Below are 25,323 nucleotides of genomic sequence, written 5' to 3'. Positions count from 1 at the left end.
GCAGTTTATTTCAGTCATAAAATGGGTCAGCAGGTGTGAATGGAGAAATGCAACCAGTTCTTGGTGAGCTCTGATAAATGTAGTGCGTGTGTGCTCTTTCAATGTACTGCTGAGTTGATGGAGAGATGCAGGAAAGGAGTCTAGTTGGTAGAACACGATACCAGCAGGTGTCATGATAGCATCTTGTCTTCCGTCCTACGCTGAGATGATATTTTTCAACGCCTTCTGGTTATTTCCTTCTGTTGTTAGAATGCACAGCATATTGTCAGTGAAATATGCAGAAGATCACTGATATACCCTGTACCAACTGTGACACATCAGAGTTAATGTTGGTTTGTTTTTACAGACAGTTATTAATCAAGTAACACATAATCTTGTAAGCATATTTTTATCATGGTCGAAATTAAGCCACATAGCAAATTCTATTACTTCTACAGTACTAGTACTTCTAATTTCAATCTGGATTTGAAACGTGGTAATACGTGGGTTAAGCACACACCGCACACATACAGTACAAGATTATACAGTTTTTCTTAGACATTGTTTATAATGACATGGTTATGTTAGAGACAGGTATTAAACATTTATGAACTGCAGTCAAAGTTATAAGGGACATTTTAACATCATTAATTGTAATAAGTAAATGTCAAATTGTAAAAGCAGAAGTTATCCAAGTTTTCATAATGACACGATCAATTAATAGAACTGTCTTTGAACACTCTATTAACTTTAATGAAACGTGGGGTGGGTTTAATGGAAAGAAGTTAGTTTATAATTTCTTTTAGATTTAATCATTATTCATCTTACTTGTGTGGTTTTGTGTGACGGGGATGTCCTTTCTGTGTGGGATAAACTTGAAAGAGTGAATTTCTAATCTGTGAGTATGGCAAGAACAGGGATAACAACCATAGTGAGTTTGATGGATGTGTGACCTTCCTAGCCAGAAATAGACAAGCGGGACAGTTTTGGTCAGCACTTGACCTGAAATGGGCCTCCCTCTTAAGACAGGTTGTTTCAGCCAGCAAGAAATGTTTTTCACTGTGCAACGGTGGACCTAGTATGAGTAACTGTAGCGAGATTGATGGATGTGTGACCTTCCTAGCCAGAAATAGACAGGCGGGACAGTTTTGGTCAGCACTTGACCTGAAATGGGCCTCCCCCTTAAAACAGGTTCTGTTGCAGCCAGCAAGAAATGTTTTTCACTGTGCAACGGTGGACCTAGTATGAGTAACTGTAGCGAGTTTGATAGATGGGTGACCTTCCTAGCATGAAATAGACAGGCGGGACAGTTTTGGTCAGCACTTGACCTGAAATGGGCCTCCCCCTTAAAACAGGTTCTGTTGCAGCCAGCAAGAAATGTTTTTCACTGTGCAACGGTGGACCTAGTATGAGTAACTGTAGCGAGTTTGATAGATGGGTGACCTTCCTAGCATGAAATAGACAGGCGGGACCGTTTTGGTCAGCACTTGACCTGAAATGGGCCTCCCTCTTAAAACAGGTTCTGTTGCAGCCAGCAGGGAATACTTTTCACTGTGCAATGGTGGACCAACTATGAGTAACCGTTGTGATTTTCAAGGGCAACCAATAATTGGCTCAAACGATCCATCTTCTGTCTTGCCTTCTTCATGGTGCATTAAGGTTAATACTATTTTTATGTTAAAAAAAAAAAAAAAAAAAAAAAAAAGGATTTTGACGGGAACACGTCATAATCTGCTAAATAATGGTTTTGAACAAATGTTTATATATTTTATAATTCTAGTTTTAAACAAATGTATATGTATTTTTTAATGACATTTAATATTAATATGATTATCTTACTTTTATCTGATTTGTTTCTGATTTTATCTGTGTTTCTGTCTGTTTTTGATTTTACTCTTTTATTCTTAGTCTTTTTATTTTTTTACATGGCAATGTGCACTTTGAGATTTGTTTTTCAAATGTCAAATGCGTTATGAATAAAATGTATTATTATTATTATTATTATTATTTTGGTAACAAATCGTGGACTGGGCCACATAACCATCTTCGAACAGAAATGTATTAGTCTACAGGTTTTCACGACCATATCCCTATGAGAATCACACAGGTATGAGATTTATTAGTTCAAGCAGAGCAAAATGTATTCATATGCTAAGTGTGGTGTGATGATGAACACAAAGCCCGCAGAAAACGCCTTCTGTTTCGTCTGATTAGAAATTGACCGTTTATTTTATATAGATTTATATTATTATATATAGATACTAGAGTTTATATAGATTGGAAGTCTAGGGGAGGAGCATGCTGTGACGTCGTTACTCTCGCGAGACTCCGTAGACGCATGACGCAATCAACTGGCTAGGCTAGCAAGTAACTTTGCTCAAGAAGACTTAAACTAATTTTTCCCTAAAAATTTTCACGATCGTGATTTACCTTTTTTCTCCGACTCCGCCACACATCAAGGAAACGCCATGGCAACATCCAGTCAACGCAGTGATCTCCCGACGAAGCGTAAAAAGGCAGATTCTATTGATTCGGCTACATCGACCGACGATCTGTTGTTAGCAAGCCCACCCGAATACACAAAGTCACTTAGCGAGGGAATTGGATCAATCGATAAGAAAATATCGATAGCATTAGAAATCCTTCAAGCCGAGATTAAAGAGTTAAAAGAAAGCCTCGTGTTTACTCAGCAGGAGGTAGTATATCTCAAGTCGCAAAACGATATCCTTAAAGGCGCCTTCGAGTCGACAACAGGTCTATTACAATCCCTGAAAAAAGAGAACAAGATAATGAAAGAATCTATTTTGGACCTTCAATCAAGGAGCATGAGGGACAATGTAATTTTCTCTGGCATCGAAGAAAATACAGTAGACAAACCAGAAGCCCTCGTTAAGTCATTTATGGCAACATCTCTCAAGCTGCCCAAGGAAATGGTGGATTCGATCAAGTTTGCGAGGGTACACCGTCTTGGGAAGCCAAGAGGAAGCGGTCCGCGTCCAATAATCGCCAAGTTCGAGCTCTACCAGCAGAAAGTACTGGTGAAATCCAAAGGAAGAGAATTACAAGGAACAAGATTCGGTATGAATGATCATTTCCCGCGCGAGATCAACGAAAGACGGAAAATCCTCTATCCAATTCTGAAGCGGTCCAGAGCAGAGGGCAAACGTGCAATTATCACGCTTGACAAACTTTTCATTGATGGTCAACTATACCGAGACCAAGTGCTCACCCCATGGCTATTCTGACCGATAAGTAATGCCTAAATATTTCTATTATGCATACAATGCTGAATGTAACTGTCTTGATTTAAGCAAGACATATGTATAGATTAGGGATGCTTCATACTTAGTTTGCTATTCCTAAACACTTCCAGTATGCATATAATGCTGAATTAAATTGTTTTGGGTTGATTAAGGCACATATGTAGATTAGGGCTGCATGATAACTATTTTGTCTGTACCTTCGAAACACTTCCAGTTCGTATATAATGCTGAATTAAGTGTTTTTTTTGTTTGAGCAAGGCACATGTGTAGATTAGGATTGCATGATAATCACTTTGTCTGTACTTCCTAAGCACTTCCAATATGTACACAATGCCGCATTAAGTCGATTTTATTTCAACAATGCACACGTACCGATCAGGGTTGCATGATAATCACTTAGTCTTTAAGAGTCACGCATGTCTCACACTACACATTTCTGTACTGGCGCTCATATCTTTTCTTTTTCTGGGTTATTTGTCTCACCTTTTCCACACCGCTGTTTTCAAACACACACTAAGTACACGCTTTAAAATTGTAATGTTTAGTGATGATGCTACCCATGTATTTAATCCTTCTAACAACGTCTTAATGTCGTGTGAATTATGCCAAGCGGTTTACAAAAAATTGCATTCATTTCTATTAGAATTTGATTTATTACATACTCGTATGGCTTCCAATGAATGTGAATGGTTGATGACACTCAGGACCAAATATTATAACACACATCCTGAGATCATTACTTTCCTTAAGATATTTAGAAATATCCGCATATGACATATATAAATTTTGTTTCATTTAATGTGAATGGCTTCCGATCGCAGGCAAAGAGAACTAAAATTATGGAATACATCACCAAATTAAAGGCAGACCTCTTCTTCATGCAAGAATCACATCTCGCCAAATCCGAAGAGAAATATCTTAAGCACTCAAATTTTAACTTGATGTATTCAGCCAGCTATAACAGCAGACAAAGAGGAGTATCAATATTAATAAATAAAAGAATCTCATACACATTAAATAGTGCAATTGCAGACCCGGAAGGTAGATTCATAATAGTACAAGCTACCATAAGTAATAAACTGTTCACATTAGTGAACATATATGCCCCAAACAACGAGGATACACAGTTCTTCCACAATATCTTTGGTAAACTGAGTGACATGTCAGTGAACTCAACAATTATTATAGGAGGGGACTTTAACACTACACTTGATCCAAGTATAGATAGCTCCAATTATAAACTCACTAAACAGTCACAAACTGCAAGAACCATTAGGAAATATATGGACGATTTTGGCTTAAGTGACGTCTGGAGAGCAAAACATTTAACAAAAAGGGAATATACCTTTCAATCCCTAGCCCATGGTTCGTGCTCAAGAATCGATTTTTTTCTAGCGAATAATTCCGCTATTAATAATATTTCGCCAAGAATACATCCAATAATCATCAGTGATCATGCACCAATTTCTTTAGCCCTTAAAACTGACTCCCGCACGATACCCCACGCAACCTGGCGCTGTAATGATTCCTTATTAGATGACCCAGCATTTGATACATTCGTTAAGAAAGAATGGAAAGACTTTATGGAACTTAACGATTCCCCAAACATCTCACCGTCATTGCTTTGGGAAACAGGAAAATGTGTAATTCGAGGCAAGATTATCTCATATTCATCATATAAAAAAAAAACAAGAACAGAAGCTGGAAAACGAATTAGAAATGAAAATCAAACAACTGACGGAGGAATTCGCCAATAATCCCACAGACAATACCACAAAAGAACTTTTCAGCGCCAAAGAACGGCTCAATAGTATTCTGTCTAAAAAATCTCAGTTTCTGTTACAACAACTACGATATACCAATTTTGAGCATAATAACAAATCCGGGAAATATTTAGCAAACCAACTTGAACGTAACAAAGATAAAACATTAATTACAACAATACAAGATTCAGCCAGCATAATAACACAATCACCAGAAAAAATTAACGAAACTTTCTATAGCTACTACAAAAACTTATACTCGGGGACAAACGATCATAATGAAGACATTGACCTATTCGTTAATAATCTTGACATCCCCCAAATAACTGAAGAAAGCCAACAATTGCTAGATACCCCACTTACCCTCGCTGAATTATGGAATGCCGTAAAGGACATGCCAAAAGGTCGCGCACCGGGGCCCGACGGGTTCTCGACATCATATTTTAAACACTTTTGGAATATGCTGGCACCACTTTTCTATAGAATGGTTCAAGAAATCAGTGCCAAGGGTCAAATTAGAGACAATATGAACACTGCAGTAATCAAACTACTGCCAAAAGAAGGGAAAGACCTAACCCAACCAGCAAACTATAGACCAATATCCTTAATGAATACAGATATTAAAATTATTGCAAAGGCTTTAGCTACTAGATTAGAACAAACTCTTCCCACTATAATTCATAAAGACCAGACCGGCTTTATTAAAGGACGTAACTCTACAAACAATATAAGACGCTTGTTAAATCTTATTAATATTGCACAGAATTATAAACAGAAAGCAATTATCCTCTCTTTGGACGCAGAAAAAGCATTTGACAAAGTCAACTGTTTTTTTCTCTTCAAAGTTTTGGAAAAATTTGGCTTCGGTGAGCCATTTATCCGCTGGATAAAAATATTCTACAACGCCCCAAAAGCCACTGTAAACACAAACGGGGTCATTTCACAAAGTTTCTGTCTTCAAAGGGGAACTCGACAAGGCTGTCCACTCTCACCCCTATTATTCGCTCTATTTATTGAACCATTAGCAATTGCAAAAGACAAAATCTGCTCGCACACATCGGAACACAAAATTAACTTATACGCAGACGATATACTTTTATATCTAGAAAAACCAGAATCCTCCCTACATGAGACTTTTGAACTAATAAAGACATTTTCACAAATATCAGATTATGCTATAAATTGGTCAAAATCAATTATAATGCCCTTATCAACAAACTCATGGAATCCTGCAAAACAAAATCACAATATTCCAATAGGGAATATAAAGTATCTTGGAATCAACATTTCACCAAAACTTACAGAGTTAACTAAACTAAACCATACACCCCTCCTAGCAAAAATATGTGAAGATTTGACACACTGGAATAATCTACCCATCTCACTTTTGGGCCGGATAGCAACAGTCAAAATGAAAGTATTACCACAAATAAACTATTTGTTCTCAATGATCCCCTTTAAACCCACTCAAAAATGGTTTCAAGACCTAGACTCAGCCGTCACAAAATTCTACTTTAAAAACAAGAAAAACAGAATTAGCCTTGCCAAATTGCAAAGAAATAAACCAGGGGGGGGGGTCTAGAGGCCCCTAATTTCCAACACTATTATATAGCAAATCAAATACAATATCTTATTCGGTGGTTATATCTTAACACTGAACAACAGTCATGGCTAGAATTAGAGCAAACAGACTGCAACCAAATACAATTGGCAAACCTCCCCTTTATTAGTTCTAGTATTAAGCACCATAGCTGCTTTAAAAACCCAATGATAGCATGTACCTTGAAAGCCTGGTGGAGAGGTATGGAAATTACGCAATCACAACAAGCCCCGTGTAAATTCTCACCAATCTGGCACAACCCAGACTTTGGAGTTAATAAAATTCCTATTTATTTCAGCACATGGGATGATACGGGAATAAACCAGTTACAGTATTTGTTTAAAGATAATACATTCATGTCATATGAAAAAATATTACAAGATTTCCAGATCAAAGGGGTCAATTTCCTTCAATACAATAAAATCAGGGCAGCCATCAGAAGCAAATTTCCATCACTAACTGGTACGTTAGACTCACCACCTTTCGTAAATAAAATAATAAATATACATCCTCAACAAAAAAAAATACTTTCAAAAGTATATAAAGCCCTCTCATGTAACAACTCTACTTGCCTACCAATCGAAAAATGGAATAACGAACTTTCGGTAACATTAGATAATAACTATTGGTCCAACATCTGTAAAAATGCATTTATAATGACAAAGAATAAGAACCTTCAGCTTATACAGTTCAAAATACTGCACAGATGGCATATTACTCAATCTAAAATGCACAAAATGGGGTTCTCCCAATCCGATAAATGTACAAGCTGCAACGAAGATACTTCAGATACATACTTTCATGCTCTTTGGCAATGTAAACCAATACAAGATTTCTGGGCACAGGTAACGAAGAAACTCTCTTTCCTATTGAACTGCAGGATTCCATTGTCTCCAACTCTTTGTCTGCTTGGCGATCTGAATACAGTCAATATCTCTATCCATCAAACCCGTCCACTACTAGCAAGTCTAACGATAGCCAAAAAAACAATATTGTTGAATTGGAAAAACAAACAAAACATTAGCATTAACCAATGGCTAAATCTAATCATTGAATATATAACATTAGAGAAAATATCTGCCAAACAGACAAATAAAATGGACAAATATGAACAACAGTGGGAAACGGTCGCAAGAATGATGAACATAGAATAAGGATTCTCTCTCACCTGCGAAGGAATGCCACAAAAATAATAGAAATGTATCCATAAATGGATGTATGCGGGGTGTCCAGGGAAGTTGTATGCATCCTTCTGCAGCTGGAAACTGGACATGTTTAAATCCGAACTGTTTTATACACTCCCAACAGCATGTAATAAATAATTTTTCTTCCTTCACAGTTTAGTCGGTCAATGGGCTTATTTTACAAGGATACTCATAGACAATTTGGTTTCCAGCTACTGGGGATCATATGCAACTTTTTTTTGGAACACCCTATATATTACTTATCAGACTTGGAACAATTAAGGAACTATGCGTAAATAATACACTTCACTGGTCCTTGGCATACATCTAATGGTGTTTGATAAACCTCTTCTTCTATCAGCTTTACAGGTGGAGTTTGTTGGCGTCCTGCCCTGGGCCGTCCCGCCGCCGGTCTTGGCCCCCGGGATTTTCGGCCGGGGCTTGTCTGGTTGCGTCTGGCTGTGCGGGGGGTCCCGTCGGGCGCGCGCTGGTGTCGTGGGCGGGTGCGGGGGCCGCGCGGGTGCCGGTCCGGGGCCGCGGCCCTTCCCCGGCCGGCCGGGGTGGGGTGGAGTTGGGGTGGGGGCCGGGGGGTGTATGCGGCAGCCATGGTTCCCTCCCAGGTCCGCCCGGCCGGAGCCGCGTCTCCCTGTACCGGGTGCCGGGGAGGTGCCCTCTGGTGCCATACCGCGCGCCCCTCTTGGCCCGGGGGTGGGTTGTGGGGGGTGCGCTTCCCTCCCCTTGGTCTGTTTCCGGCCCTGTCCGCCTCCCTAGGCCGCGACGGCCGCGGCTGCCCCCCGGCCGGTGGGGTCGTTGGCGGGGCCTGTTGGGGCCCGCGGGGCCTAGGGTGAGGCTCGCTGTCCCTTGCCGGTGGGGTGAACGCCCCCTGGTCGCCGGCGCTTGGTGTGGCGCCTGCTCGGGGTGCGGGGTGGGTGCTCGGTGGGTGGGAGGGGGGTGGGCGGTCGCGGAGGCGCCGTGGGTGGTCTGGGGCGGGGATTGATCGGGGCCCTGACGCTTCTTCCGCCCTGGGGCCGGTGGTTCTGGTGGACGGGGCCACGCCCGCGGGAGCCTGCCTCTTAACTCACGCACTTCTCACTTCGGCACTGTAAATATTTTTCACCCTGGCACTTACATGCTCATACATTTCTCCGGGGAGAGTTGGGACGGGGCTTTACAGTCCCAGCCCGACTCCCCCGTTTTTAATGCACCACACACCAAGGCTGTGGGATGTTTGGGACCTGTTGGGGGGGGGGGGCCTCACGGCTGCCTCCTCACCACAGGCCCCGCCATCCCTGCACCTTTTTTAAATGCACCACACACATCATACTCCACAGGAGAGCTCCGGCAAAGGGCGGTGGGACGGGCGGCTGGACAGAAACTCCATGCTGCGGTCCCACTGCCCCAAGCCAAGCTCTCCTATTTTAATGCATACATTGCACTACCCTCCCCTCACACCCCCATCACGGTGCTGGGTGATGGCTGCCAGTCGGGAACCTGGCAGCCACAGTAATAGGGTGGTAGGTGGTTCCCACACTTTTTCTATATGGCGTGGCTCCCGGGGTGTGGCCTCCCCTCTGCCTCGGCTGCCGGCCGCGGGAGTGGGTTGGGGGGTCGGGTCTCCGATCTTGCATCGCCCCGTGGCAGTTCCTGGGCGTTCTCCTGCCTCCGCCTTCCCCTCTCTTCTCTGGCTGGGCATCCGCCCTGCGCTCCGTCGCGGGTCGCTGGCTGGGCGCCGGTGTATCAGCGGGGTGTCGCCTGCACCGGTGGGGGACCCTGCCTTGCCTGGGGCTTGGTGGGCCGCTGGGGGTCCCGTGGCGTGCCGTGCCGGTTGGGGGGCTGTGGCTGTGGCTCGTTGCCCGGGTGGGCGGGCGGGGGTGGGTGTAGGCGTGGGGTTGGTGATGCGTCCCCTCCTGCCATCCCTGAAGGCCGGTTGATGGGCGCGCGGGTGGCCCGGGGGACCACCCTGGGTCCCGGGGGGGGGGCGGTGGCTCCTTTGCTGGGCGGCGGGAGGAGGGATGGGCTGCGCATGGCCCCCCACCCCCCCGCCCGCCCTCCCTCCCCTGGCTGGCTGGGTGGGGGCCGTGGCCCTGGGTTGGCGCCCGCGCGGTCTCTCCGCCCGTCTGCGTGGCTGTCGCGCGCCCGGTGGGGCTTGCGTGCTGCTGGATGTGGTAGGGCATGCTCGGGTTGGGGGTTCCGGTGCCGGGATTGGCGATGCGGCGGCGTAGGGCTGGTCGCCAACGGGCTTACACTCATAAGAGATTCACACGATTACTGGGTTCTAGATCACAGAACTGATTTGTGTACACTCTACCCCTTTCAATCACTTAGCTTATAGTCTTATAGACACCCCCACCCCCATTCTCCTCTTTCACTGGCCAATTGGCCCCCACATGGTGTAAACCGGAAATACATCTCGCTGACGATAGCACCAGCATATTAGTAACTAGTTTAGATGTTAAATGTATTTCTTGTTGTTGTTTGTGTATGTGTTTCTTTTCTTTCTTCTCTTGTATTTCTTTTCTTCTGTCCCCCCATAATCCCTTCCTGTTCGCTGCTTTGTCATAATAAAAAGGTATTTTGAATGATCACAATGGGAGTATGTCAGACTCTCCATGTGAAACATTAAAACTGTTCAGAATCCGGGCACTTAGACTTCCATTCTCTGTGTCAAACAGCTGAACAGGACAGGTTTTAAAAAAAAAAAAAAAAAAAAAAAAAGAAATTGACTGTTTACTTGGGTGTAAAAGGGTCTATTAAAGTGCCTGTGACACGAAAAAGCATGTTTATTTCATAATACACGCGGTATTTTATGCTCCTGAATGATATGGACCGCTTGGATGTGTATGGAAGCGATCACTATATTTATTTAGTTTTTTGAATCCCGTGCCAGGAAAATGAGTGACTTCCGGCTTCGGTCTTGCATTGAGGAGGAGGGCGCTGTGACGTGTACGGTAGAAGACGTCCTCTTCACTATACAGCGTACTGTTGTGTAAGAGGACGAAGGATTCAGCTGATTTCGCGGATTAATACGTTTATTTTTCGCATCACGCCAAACAAACGGCAGCAGAAAAATCATTCTGTATGAGGGAGAGGCGTATGCGCCTTTTTGGAGTTTCAAAAGGTTCCCATTCACCGTGGATATTTACTGTGGGACCATTGGACTTACGAGGAAGTGAGTAAACATCTTGTTTTGTATTATGTCAAATACGAATACAGCGACTACAAAGTAAACACTAAAAACTTTCTTTAAATAAAGGACTACTTACGTTTGTTCATTGATAGGCATGTAAAAAGCTCTACTCACGCACATTAGCAGCACGTTAGCGGCACAACAACTGCAGCCACCCTCCTCTGGGGAACGAACTGTAAATTGCTCTCCGCCGGGCAGTTTGCCGATCCGCGAAGACAAGCGACAACCCAGTCGTCATGTCAATAAATCCAGGCTCGTTATGTGTGATTTTCCGCTTCGAAGACTTTGAAACATCAGTCTGTTAGGGTTAGCATGTCGGCTAGCAGTCACGCCTTTTGGTTTATTTACATTCTCCGAAGCCGGGGAAGGGAAATGACAAATGTCCGATTTAGGTGTCATAAAATATCGTTCGGGAAGTGCGACAGTAAAGGTGAAGTCGACAGTTTTGACCATTATGGAGTAATTTTGCCATGTCGTCCTGAATAAATGCATTTTTATTATTTCATATTCCATTTAGCACAAGACTGTTATTTGTCATGACCATGCCATTTGTTGTCAGCGGCTTACTTATGCAGTATACCCGCGTGTTACCCCTCAAAGTTGGCTGGATAAGTTATATATTTAACGGAGGAAAAAATGCGTGACACGTCTCTTGCTTTACAAAAACTGGAACAAGTTTTATTTATAAAGTAACATAACACACACAACTGACAAACCGGAAGTTGGAACGGGTCCTTCAAAGTAAAACAGGAAATAATTCAGAGCATATTTGTCAGTCCACAACACCCCCACTTGCTCTCACATTATTGACATCCTTGTAACTTTACATCAAAAATAAATAAAATACTCATGACCCAAATAACAACTTGGAAAAATTCGACAACTTAATTTGTGATGCAGGTTTCGTCATAACATCTGCAAGCATCACTTCAGTTGGACAATACTGTAGGTCTACCTTGCCAGTAGACCTAATAAAATGGTACTTAATGTCAATGTGTTTGCTCCTCTGCCTGTTCACAGGATTCTTTGCTAGAGCTATAGTACCCTGGTTATCCTCAAACACTTTGGCAGGTGAATGCCCACATGTTTTCATACTATTCAGTAGGTGGGTCAAATGTAAACATTCTTGAATAGTCGCAGCTAGTGCCATGTATTCAGTCTCACAAGTCGATAATGCCACAGTTTGCTGCTTTTTGGTTTTCCATGACACAACAGGACCTCTTTCATTTAGACATACACAATAGCCAGTTGTGCTGCGTCTATCAGTAACATCTGCTGCCCAGTCGGCATCACTGTAGGCTTGTATCTGTAGTTTGTCAGATTTTCGGTAGCATAGTTCTTTGTTTGTAGCACCTTTCAGATATCTCAGTACATGTTTGGCAGTTACCCAGTGCTCTTCAGTGGGATTTGTAAATGACTGTGATAACCTACTAACTACAACACTCAAATCAGGCTGTGTGCACATAGACAAGTAAATGAAACTTCCAACCATTTCTCTATACTTAGTTACATTGTCTAGTGGCTTTGCATCATCAGAGTAGTCAGATTTCTGTTCACATGGTGTTTTTCTAGCTTTACAATCCTCCATGTTAAATCTCACAAGTAACTTTTCCACGTAGGTTTTTTGTGACATCTTCACACACTCTTCTGACTGATCAAAATCAATACCCAGAAAATGTGTCAGTTTTCCCAAATCTTTCATTTTGAATCTAGCTGCAAGCATGTTTTTCACATTTTGCATTATTTCTTCATCAGTAGCAGCTATGATTAAATCATCAACCCATATTATTATTATGACTTTGTCATTTCAGTTTTCTTTGAAATAGACACAATGATCAGCTTCATTCTGAATGAAGTCGTTGTCAATCAAGTAAGAATGTAACATCAGATTCCAATTACGACCTGCCTGTTTAAGGCCGTACAGTGACTTTTCAAGTTTACACACAAGCTTCTGTTCAGTACTTGTTACCTCATAACCCTCTGGTTGTTCTACATAGAGTTCACAATCTATGGGTGCATGAAGATAAGCTGTCTTTACGTCCATTTGATGGAGTACCAAATTTTCCTGAACCGCTTTCTGCATTAGTACTCTCACGCTTGACTTATTTGCTGTTGGAGAAAATGTTTCCTTAAAATCTATGCCATGTTTTTGATTGTAGCCCTTAGCAAAGAAACGAGCCTTATATTTGTCCGTGCCATCCTTATTTCGTTTTAATGCATAAACCCAACGTACCCCCACTGCACACTTTCCTTGGGGTAGCTCTGTTAGGGTAAAAGTGTTGTTTTCTTTCAATGACTCAATCTCTTTGTCCATAGCTTAGGTCCATTTGTCAGCATTAAGTGAACTTTTTGCCTCTTTAAATGTCTGTGGTACGTCGCACGCCAGTCTATAACAGTAGTCAATGTTAGTAAACACTTGGTCATCATCATCAGTCACATAATCATTTAGGTAACTAGGCTTCTTTTTGACTCGAGTTGATTGTCTCACACTGTCTGCACTGCTCGGCTGTGTTACCATGTTAGATACAGGGTTGCCCATTTCTGCATCATCCTGCGCTGTTTCCACTGTATATGTCTTTCTGTCTGCTCTTCCAGAGTCCAAATGATCATCACTATCATCCTGATCTGAGCTCATTTCTGTCTAGATTGGTTGCTGTGTAGATGGCTTTGTCACAAATTTCAACATTCTGTGTTTTAGTACTTTTTCACTGTTTGGATAATAAACAAAATAAGCTGGGCTATTTTTGTCATATCCAATGAAAACTCCCTTTTCACTTCTAGAGTCAAGTTTCTTTTTGTTATGCTTGTATGCATAGCATACAGCACCGAACTTTTGCATTTGTGAAATATTTGGTTTCTTTCCAGTCAACATAAAGTAAGCAGTCTGCTCTGTGCGATTATTAAAGCATCGGTTCCTGACCACTGCTGCTGTCTGCACTGCATAAGTCCACAAAGTTTTGGGTAGGTCACTTTCAAGTAACATGCATCTAGCCATGTCAAATAAAGTCCTCCAGTTTCTCTCTGCTGTACCGTTTTGGTGTGGTGAGTATGGTGCTGAGGTTTCGTGTCTAATGCCATGTTTACGCATAAGTTCTTGGTACTCTTTGGACATAAACTCAGTACCATTGTCCGATCTAACACACTTAACCTTCCCATAGGGGGCAGTGTCTGCTAAAAAGCTTTCTGTGGCAGTCACTGTATCACTCTTGTGTTTGAGGAAGTACACAAAAATTGTACTGGAGAAGTCATCAGTAAACGACACTGCAAATCTGTGTCCATCTATAGAAATGGGATCTATAGGTCCTGCTAGATCTGTATGCACTAAGCCAAACACCTCTGTTGCTCTTGCATCCGGCTCTCTGTTTCTGGTTTGCACAAACTTCCCTTGAATACACACTTCACATGGTGATACAGGTTTTTCACATTTCCCTTTGATTACCATATCATCAACCACTTTTGTCAACTTTTGCACATCACTGTAATTGCAATGGCCGAGAATCTCGTGCCATGTTTGCAAATCAAAACAACCTTTGCACTTGTCATTACCCTCGTCTGCTGTAGATAGGTAGTAAAGATTGTTCTGCACATTGATAGGGAATACAGTACCATCACTCATTCTCACCATGTCCTTTCCGTCATTGAAAATTACTGTCGCTCCACTTGCTGTTGCAGCCATCACAGAGAAAATGTCCTGTGGATATGAAGGGATGAACAGTGCATTTCTCAATGTTGCTGGATGGTGATGTCCTTTGCTGTCGATGAGGATCACCTCTGCTTCTCCCCGCCGTTTCGCCACGCCTTGGCACTTGGTTCTGTCTGCCAGCTCAACACAGTGTGTGTCAGCCTTGAAGGTCTCATCGAAGCTCTTGAACTTCGTCTCATCTGTGATGATGTGGGAAGTAGCACCCGTGTCCACCATTAGGCCCTTCATCTTCACACCACGTCCTGGAATGATGTCTGCTTCCCGGTCCTTGGTCAAGAAAGCATACGACTTGCTGCTCTCTCCCTCTGCCGCTTGTCTAGCTTGTTCACTCTTCGGTCGACGTCTGCAGTTTGCATCTCTGTGCGTTGAACTTTTGCAATAACTGCACCACTGTCTTCTTTGGCATGTTCTTGCTTTGTGCCCTTTCACACCGCACTTAAAGCACACCATATCCGCCGTTTTGTTTTTGTCGTCGTTCCTTGGAGTGGTATCTTTCACGTTCACTTTCATTACATTATCTGACACCTGAGCGCAGAGTTTTTCTGTGTCTTCATATGATCGCAGTCTAGTTTTAAAGTCGGCAAATGTTAGCTTTTCTTCACTCTGTGTCACATGAGCTGCAAAAGGTTTGAAGGATTCTGGAAGTCCTTTCAACACCATTGCTATGAGTAGATCATCACTCATGACTTCCTCTGCATTTCTTAGCGCCGTGATGATAGTCTCTGCCCTGATCACAAAATCTGTTACGCTTTCCTTGCTTCCCATCTGTAGACTTGTCAGTTCAGAATACAGGTTTATTATGCGAGGTTTCCCTTTACCTGCATAATACTCTCAAAGCATCCTCAGGGCTTTTCTCCCATCATCTGCAGCTTCGCGCATGCCCAGGCCTAGACTTTTGTCGTCTAAAAACTTGATCAGCTCGGCATAGGCCATCTCATTCTGCTCCTCGTCCTTAGCCTCTTCATCATCGTCATCAAACTGCGGATTTTCACTCAAAATTGTTTCTTTGAGCCCCTGTAGCCGCAAGTAGGCCAAGAATTTTGTTTCCCAGAGCTCATATTGTTTCTCATCTCCGTTAAAAGTTAAACGTGACCATCTGCTTGACCCGTGGCTTGGCCGCTCTATAGCTTCTACGGTAGCCCAGGGTAGCACCCCGAGGTAGCACTGTTAGCAGCTAAAAGCTAAGCAACGCTAACCTCTTCGCCGAGTTCGCAGTTCGTCGCTCTTCTCAGCGGCTCCAAACTATCTTCAGCCGTCCTTGGGGGTTCCTGGGCCCATAACCTGTTGTCAGCGGCTTACTTATGCAGTATACCCACGTGTTACCCCTCAAAGTTGGCTGGATAAGTTATATATTTAACGGAGGAAAAAATGCGTGACACGTCTCTTGCTTTGCAAAAACTGGAACAAGTTTTATTTATAAAGTAACATAACACACACAACTGACAAACCGGAAGTTGGAACGGGTCCTTCAAAGTAAAACAGGAAATAATTGAGAGCATATTTGTCAGTCCACAACACCATTTATTTAGCAATTGGGGAAAATACTTGGATAAAAAGAATATCCTGTAAAAATATTGAAGAGACAGAAACAATGACATTTTGCAGCTCTCTTCGTCGCGTTTTCCTCGTTGTGAATAGTTCCCCCTCGACGGGCTGACTGGTGCTTCTCAAGCCATTTATATAGCTATTGGGGGAAAATACTTGGATAAAAAGAATATCCTGTAAAAATATTGTAGTAGAGAGACTGAAACAATGACATTTTGCGGCTCTCTTCGTCACGTTTTCCTCGTTCTGAATAATTCCCCCTCAATGGGCTGAATAGTAAAACCGATGAGCACAGTCTACCGCTGACGTCATCCACCTGTTGGGGACGCTAAAGCCCTATAATGGTAGGCGTGGCTAACCGGCAGATTAAAAGACTCATTTCTCATCATCTGCGTTTTGCTAAATTGTTGTATATAGTCAAATCGTCTCAAAATATGATTCTAATTCACATAATAATGCCATTTAAGACTTTTTTTCTCCTGTCGTATGCTCTTTAAAACACATAACATTTATCAATACATATTCACAGTAAAAGATAGTCGTTTACGTGTCCAACGATTGGTATGGAGAGGCTCTGTTATTTCGATTGGTAAGGAAAAACTGTTTTATCACGCCAAAGTATCTTCTTTTAACTTGTTTTAAGTTCATTTCTTTACAGGCTCAATGACAAAGCAAATAATGATAGCGAGCACTGAAGGAATTTGGAGTATAATCGCTGTAGTGTATCGCTGTGCGAGTGTCGTGTGCGCGCTCCCGACAAGGGGGGACGTTTCACGCGGGGCGGCTATTTTTCGGCACAACACCGGACGGGAGGAAACATCGTTTTGGGCATCAAATATGGATCTGGCGACTGGATCGACTGAAACTTTTCCAAATAACGGCTTTTATGCAACTCATCCAATGAGTTTACAGCGTCTGAAAGCACCGGGGCGTCCATAAAATCCACCTTTAGAAACTACGATCATTGACAATACCGATACACAATGACGGACAATATGGCGGCACAATACAGCGATCACGTGATTGTGTGACGTTGGTGATTGGGGTCTATAAATCGTCAATTATTACGTGCATCAGAGCTCGTCCCGAGACAACAAAATTTCCAATCATACTCCAGTTTATGTCACGATGAGGAGTCGGGTACCCAAAATCGGCACCGGCCCGAAAATAAGCCGACATTTGGTCAGCTGAGCGTCACCATTGTCACGATTGTAAAATGAAACTTGATCAACAACGGGCTGGTGTGTGCCGAAAAATAGCTGCCCCACGTGAAATGTCCCCCCTGACGGGAATGCTTATTTATAACGCTCAAATGTTTTCATGGACGCATTACAGTTACAGATCAGTTTGAAATAATTAAATTACACAAAATATTAGTACTGTATTTTATTAACAAATCGTGGACTGGGCCACATAACCATCTTTGAACAGAAATTAGTCTACAGGCTTTCACGACCATATCCCAATGACAATCACACAGGTATGACATTTATTAGTTCAAGCAGAGTAAAATAATACATATTCACGGTACAAGAAAGTCGTTTCCGTGTGGGCGCTCCCGTCAGGGGGGACATTTCATGCAGGGCGGCTATTTTTCGGCACAACACCTGTTGTTGCGCTCACCTTCATCCTGCGCGACCGTGGCGACGAGCTTCGTAGTCTCCGTCTGATGATGTCTGCCATCGTGTTGGCATCATATTGATGTTTTCGCCGCTGTCTGACGGCTGCGGACAGAAACGCATCATGGACTGAGATAAACAAACCGTGCTGCTTTAGAGATTTGCCCTTTTAACAATGGGGACACAGCAATTACTAAACTGACCGTTTATCTTCTCTGTTACTGCAACCAACCGCCACACAAGCCTTCACCATTTTGATTAATCAATGTTAACGATTGTCAGGAAGGTTTTTGGGTTCGTTTACTAGGCGGCGATTCCTTAGACAAGCAGAAAAACATGCAGTAATAGGAGGAATGTACGTAGCAGTAATATGTAAACACGATGAGCTGACGGACAATATGGCGGCACCAGTCAGGGGGGCCAAGTTGTGACGTCATGTGATTGGGGTCTTTTCAGCACGCAAGAACCCACACTGGTGAAAAACCTTTTTCCTGCTCAGTTTGTGGTCAAAAATTCACTCGGAAGGATGGGATGAAGAGACGTGTGTGGGTTGGTGTGAGAAGCAGTGGCCAATGACTGTTTTGTCTGTCATCCATGCCGGCTTCATCAGATTTTGTACGCAGGACAATTTATTCTGTCGACCTTCCTCAAATCCTGTTGAGGATCGCTACTTTTACTGCCTTTTCATCACACATCAGCATCGTGCATTCGGAGCGCTCATTATTTAAAGACTCCTGTCACCATATGCGAGTGTCGGGCTATCGCTTAGTTTGTTTTACTTTATATGTTTACTTTGTTTTTTTGCCTTTACTGGCCATCAACGCCTTTTCCTTGGTTCTCTCGCCGACTCGGTTCGTGCCTCTTTTTATTTGTATTTTGTATTTTATTTTTTCTCACGTGTTCTGGTATGCTGCCTTGTTTTTTTTTGTAGAAAATTCTACACAAACTTCCGAGTCTGTGTTGGATCCATATTATACAGCTCGTCGTTCCATTACAAAGTTAAGTGAAATTAATTATATCATACTCTCCCTTTCAGACTAAACTTTTCACATTTAATATTTGAAACAGCAGACCCTAAATTCCAAAATTCTAAATAATAAATATTGTCATTAAATAAATATGGAAAATTAGAATATATTGTTCAATATTTTAAAAGTAATCATTTTTTTGGCTCACAAATGAGTTAAATCTATATATTTAATTTAAAAAAAATTACTATTACTACTCGTGATTGAAGGAGCCAGAGTATATAGGCCAAATAAAGAAAAATGAAGAATAAAAAGTCAATGACAGTAAAGTCGTATTCTTATGACAAGAAGTAGAAGAAGGTATGTCAGTTTTATTTATTATCTAAATCAGCGGTCTCAAACCGACTCCACAAAGGGCCGCAGTGGATCCTGGTTTTTGTTCCAACAGATCCAGCACAAACAGTTCAACCAATGAGGTTTCTACTAACATAAGCAGCTGATTGCAATCAACTGATTACACTTGTAAGAAACCAGATTGGTGAAAAGGTATTTGTCTCGTTTGGTTGGAATGAAATCCAGTACCCCCTGCGGCCCTTTGAGGACCGGTTTGAGACCACTGATCTAAATAAATAAAACACACTTGAAACATTTGTGTATTTAACATTGCAGATAAAGTGCCTATTACTGCAAAAAGCATGTTTATTTCATATTTCACGTGGTATTTTATGCTCCTGAATGAAATGGACCGCTTGGATGTGTCTGGAAGAGATTGATATATTTATTCCATTATTTTAATCCCGCGCCATGAAAATGAGCGACTTCCTGGATTGATGAAGAATGCAAATGTGACGTCAGTGGGATAATCATATTCAGTATACAGCAATACTGCAGTATGCAGAACGACTGAGGATTCAGCGGGTTTCCGGATTGTTTCCTTTATTTTTCGCACCCGCCATTCCAATTTGCTGCGGGCTTTTGTTGCTGCACCAGGGAGAAGCGTGTGAGCCTTTTTGGGTTTCAAAACGTTCCCGTTCACCGCGGATAATGGCCAAAACATGTCCGACAACTGTGGGACCATTGTGAGGTGAGTAGGTTACGTGTTTTATATTATGTCAAATACTGGGATCATGGCACATGTTTTAATAAGGAGGTGACTTGCATTTTGTTGGTGAACTGAAAATACTCCCTGTCTACCGAGAATGGGCTATTTTTGGCGTTCATTTCCGGCGACGAGCACTGCCAGCCCGCCGTTGTTTACGCACTTTCTTCCGTCTCCGAAGCGGCGGCAAGGAAATGACAAAAGCCGGATAACTCCGGTGGCATAAAATATTGTTCGGGAGAGGAAGAAGTCTGCAGTTTTGACCATTATGCCGTAATTTTGCCCTGTGGTACAGAATAAATGCATTTGTAATATTTCATATTCCATTTGGCACAAGACTTATTTGTCATGAGCATACCATTTATTTAGCAATTTGGGAAAAATACTTAGATTAAAAGAATAACCTTTAAAAATATTGGGGCATAAAAGAGGCATTTAGCATTGTTTCAACGCTAAATTTAGAATGCGGTTTCATTATCTTTTGTTCATATTCGCTTGTGTCGGAGCTGGACACGGTCGACGCCATGTTGTGTGTGTTGTGTGAAACCATGGTAAAAATCGTCGTCTCCTTTTGGTGCACGTGACCTAAAGCAGCTTCACACACTGACTATGCTACTCTGCTGTATCAATATCACTGGGCCACATTATAAAAAAAAAAAAAAAAAAAAAAAAGCGACACAAAGAGCTAATTATAAAAAATTACTCGAACCCGTGAGTAGAAACTTTTTGGGGGGTACTAATCAGCAACGCATATATATTATAAAGCAGAGTTCATGTATATCCACTTGAGTGTAACGAAATCCATTTTCTAAGCACTTTTTCCATGGTCACAATATAGCCCATTATGAGTTTGGCATGAATAAATATCAATCAACCTTAATGGCCGCTTAAAAGTCATGCTGGTGAATATTCCACCATCCAACTGCATTGAGAACGACTTACTTTTGTTGCGGCGCTCATCATATCAACAGCGGAGTCATCGCTTTTGCGATCAAAACCATGTACATAATAATTCCAAGAGAGTGATTCGTTTTCAGAGCAACCAAGTGAACGTCTTGCTACAAGACAACAAAACAAAAAATAACAACTAACAAATAAAAGGTCCTCTGCAGACATCCTTGGAACCGCAAAGCGGAAAGCCGTCGACTTGGAAGTTGAAGGAGCAGTTTGCTCGGCTGTGCCATGGCAACTGCTGCGCATGCGCAATGCCAACCGCTGGAGTTGCGTTCAGGATCCTCACATAACAGAATATAGTGGAGGTTTTTTTTCTTTAAATTGTCTTTTAACAACTCATTTCCTGTCAATGACAGCAAGAGACATCCAATTTATTTAAACTGGAAGGACTGGTTGTGAACGCTCATCTTTCAAGGCTTTTGACGTCCTAGACATCCAATCCATTTAAATTAGGAAAGGCTGGCAGCGCCGTCACACACATTACAATTGAAGAGCATCTTTTTTATGATGCAGTGTATGAAACCACACATTTTTATGAAAACGTGATAGATTTTTTTTTTTTAATGTTGCACGTATAAACACATACAAATAAAAAATAAAGCAAAGGTCTTCTGTTGAGTGACAATCAGGAAATGCCAAGGACCCAGTTGCAGAGAGGTTAAGGTTTTATTCAAAATGCAAAATTGTCAAAATAAAATTCACCCTAAAGGGGAAAAACGCGCTACAAAAAGAAAATCTGGGAAGCGTAGTCTTCTAAGGAGTGAGTCTTCCCAGTGTTTGTGCTGGGATCTTCTGGCAACAGGTGTGCGTTTGGCCTGCGCTTAAAAGGGCTCTACAAATGGGCCACAGGTGTTGCCAGTTAGCCTCACCCCTGAGGAGACCGGTCCCCCTCGAACCCGTGCAGCATACAAACAGGGAGAAGGGCATTAACATGGAACGTATGGCAGGATTACAACAGTACCTCCCCCTTAACGGACGCCACCAGGCGACCTACCAGGCTTATCTGGGTATCTAGCATGAAAATCGCGTAGCAGTTGTGGATCGAGGATGAGGGCGTGCCCAATTCACGAGCGCTCCTCGGGGCCATACTCTTCCCAGTCGACGAGGTACTGAAAACCCCTGCCTCTCCTGTGACATCCAGGATCCGATTGACCGTGTAGGCTGGGTGTCCGTCAGCAAGACGTGGAGGAGGCGGTGGAGGTGCTGGAAGTTGGAGGGGACTCTCAGTGACCGGCTTCAGGAGGGAAACGTGGAATACCAGGTGGAAATTAAGGGTTGCAGGAAGAGTAAGTCGAATGGCACTGGGATTAATGATTTTCTCAATGGGATATGGACCGATGTCTCTGGGGGTCAGCTTTCGGGAATCTGTTTGCAGGGGAGGTCTCTTGAAGAGAGCCAGACCTGTTGGCCAACCTTGTAATCAGGAGCTGGGATGCGGTGTCGATCCGCCAAACGCCGGTTCGGCTCCGCTGTCCGGTCCAGAGCAGCTCTCGTTTCCCGCCAAGTGCATCGGACCCTCCTGAATTGGGCCTGAACAGAGAGTACCGCCATGTCAGACCCCTGCTTGGGGAATAAAGGAGGCTGGAAGCCATGGATAACAATGAAGGGTGAAAGGCCTGTCGCTGTGCTTACCAGGGTGTTGTGTGCGCACTCCACCCAGAGTAGGTGGGAGGCCCAGGAGGAGGGGAGTCGAGAAGCCGACAGCGCAGGGAGGTCTCCAGGTCCTGGTTTGCTTGTCCATTTGACTGAGGGTGGTAGCCTGATGACAGGCTGGTTGTGGTGCCCAGAGCCCGGCAGAAGGCCTTCCACACCCGTGACACAAACTGGGGTCCCCTGTCGGAGACGATGTCTTGAGGGATTCCATGTAGTCTTATCACATGTGTGACCAGGTGGTTGGCGGTCTCCCAGGCGGTTGGAAGTTTAGGGAGGGGAACAAAGTGGACTGCTTTGGAGAACCTGTCAATGATGGTCAATATGGTGTCGTTTCCGCCAGAGGGGGGCAGTCCGGTAACAAAGTCCATGGCGATATGAGACCAATGGCACGGAGGAATGGGCAAAGGATGAAGGACGCCCCCCTGGTGGTCGATGAGAGGATTTAATGCTGGCGCACACCGACAAAAACCACATTGCTTCTCCTGAATCCGAGACTCGACTTCCCGACTGACTCTCCTCTCCAGCACCCCTGAATAGACTTTACCGGGGAGGCTGAGGAGTGTGATACCTCTATAATTGGAACAAACCCTCCCTTCTTAAAAAGGGGGACCACCACCCCAGTCTGTTAAACCAGAGGCACTGTCCCCAATGTCCACGCGATGTTGTAGAGGCGTGTCAGCCACGACAGCCCCACAACATCCAGAGCCTTTAGGAACTCCGGGCGGATCTCATCGACCCCCGGGGCCTTGCCACCGAGGAGCTTTCCAACCATCTCAGTGACTTCAACCCCAGAGATCGGAGAGCCCACCTTGGAGTCCCCAGAGTCTGCTTCCTCAAAGGAAGTTGTGTCGGTGGAATTGAGGAGGGCTTCGAAGTATTCTCACCACAGACTTACGACGTCCCAAGTTGGGGTCAGCAGTACACCATCTTCACTATACACAGTGTTAAGGGTGCACTGCTTTCCTCTCCTCAGACGCCGGATGGTGGACCAGAATTTCCTTGAAGACGTCCGGAAGTCATTTTCCATGGCCTCGCTGAACTCCTCCCATGTCTGAGTTTTTTCCTCGGCGACCGCCGAAGCCGCAGTCCGCTTGGCCAGCCGGTACCCGTCAGCTGCCTCCGGAGTCCCAAAAAGGCCCGATAGGCCTCCTTCTTCAGCTTGAGGGCATCTCTTACCGCTGGTGTCCACCAGCGGGTTCGGGGATTGCCGCCACAACAGACACCAACCACCTTACGGCCACAGCTCCGATCGGCCACCTCAACAATGGAAGTGCGGAACATGGCCCACTCGGACTCAATGTCCCCCACCTCCCCCGGGACAAGGGAGAGGTTCTGCCGGAGGTGGGGGTTGAAACTCTTTCTGACGGGATTCTACTAGACGTTCCCAGCTGACCCTCAGAAAACGTTTGGGCCTGCCAGGTCTGGCCAGGATCTTCCCCTGCCATCGGATCCAACACACTATCAGGTGGTGATCAGTTGACAGCTCCGCCCCTCTCTTCACCTGAGTGTCCAAAACATGCCGCTGCAAGTCCGATGACACCATTACAAAGTCGATCATCGAACCGTGGCCTAGGGTGTCCTGGTGCCAAGTGCACATATGGACACCCCATGTTTGAACATGGTGTTCGTTATGAACAAACTGTGATGAGCCCAGAAGTCCAATAACAGTACATCACTTGGGTTCTGATCAGGGGGGCCGTTCCTCCCTATCACGCCCATCTAGGTCTGACTGTCATTGCCCAAGTGAACGCTGAAGTCCCTCAGGTGAACGAGGGAGTCCCCAGAGGGGGCGCTCTCCAGCACACCCTCCAAGGACTCCAAAAAGGGTGGGTGCTGCTGCTGTTTGGTGCATAAGCGCAAACAACAGTCAGAACCTGTCCCCCCACCCGAGGGCGGAGGGGGGCTACCCACTCATCTACCAGGGTAAACCCTAGTGATGGAGAAACCGAAGCTTTCTGAAGCAGTGAATCAATATCAAGCAATGTGTCGAAATGGTTCAGTGTTATGAAGCATTTGCCACGAATCAGTGTGGTGAGTCACGACACTGCGTCACCACTGCTTTCTGTACCACTGAAGCAAATGTGTTGAAATGGTTCAATGCTACGAGGCATTTGACACAATTCAGTGTGGTGACATTTGCTGGACAAAAATATATTGAACTTATATATAACCATATAAAAAAGTGTCACCTGAACAACTAAACCTGTGGGTGGTATGGTCGTTACATACCTGGCCTACTGTGTAAGCAGTAGTGGGTTTGACTCTTGGCCTGAAATTTATTTTTTATTCTTCCCCCAGATGAATTAAAAATATATATAATAACGAAAACAAAAAAAAAGCTGTTGTTTAACTTTTAAATGAAAAACGGAAATGCTCGTGCAATAGGTAACTCTTGATGGTATGTGTATAGAATGCTAGTGACACTGGGATGGGGATTTGAGTGTTTCCAAGACTATGTCCAATTGCAAATTAATCTAATGTGTAATCTGATCTAATTTTCACTTTACGCTCCCTCGTTCTCAATATGACGTAATGCGCGCAAAAGCTCTCCTCCTCACAACCCACAACATTTTGGGGGATAGTTCCCCTTTTTATAAGCATTGTGAGTTTGACTGAACCAAACTGACTGACTCGACCCCTCCGTACCTGAGTGACACGTCGACGGTCACGGCCGACATGCGTGTGACTTCATAACGCCTCGCTTCCGCGGCCAGGTGATTTTCCACTGAATGAAGCGAGACATCGGTACAACGTATCGGGATGCTTGTTGCCGCGAGCGCTCGACACTTGTTGGGCGTCTGCCTCG

At 43.8% G+C, this 25,323-nt stretch overlaps 1 protein-coding gene across 1 annotated transcript in view; it reads right to left on the bottom strand.

The window, feature by feature from the left end:
- Positions 1 to 25,323, bottom strand: part of LOC130906329 (gastrula zinc finger protein XlCGF57.1-like) — a 91,770-nt gene that overhangs the window by 11,632 nt on the left and 54,815 nt on the right. Inside the window, exon 5 of the mRNA XM_057820545.1 lies at positions 17,848 to 17,948. Coding sequence (XP_057676528.1) covers positions 17,848 to 17,948 — 101 coding nt within the window. The remainder of the gene's footprint in view (positions 1 to 17,847; positions 17,949 to 25,323) is intronic.

The sequence above is a fragment of the Corythoichthys intestinalis genome, chromosome 18 (genome assembly GCF_030265065.1).
Source record: "Corythoichthys intestinalis isolate RoL2023-P3 chromosome 18, ASM3026506v1, whole genome shotgun sequence".
Lineage (NCBI taxonomy): Eukaryota > Metazoa > Chordata > Actinopteri > Syngnathiformes > Syngnathidae > Corythoichthys > Corythoichthys intestinalis.
Note: the sequence above shows the minus strand (reverse complement) of the source record. Positions and strands in the feature narration are given on the sequence as shown.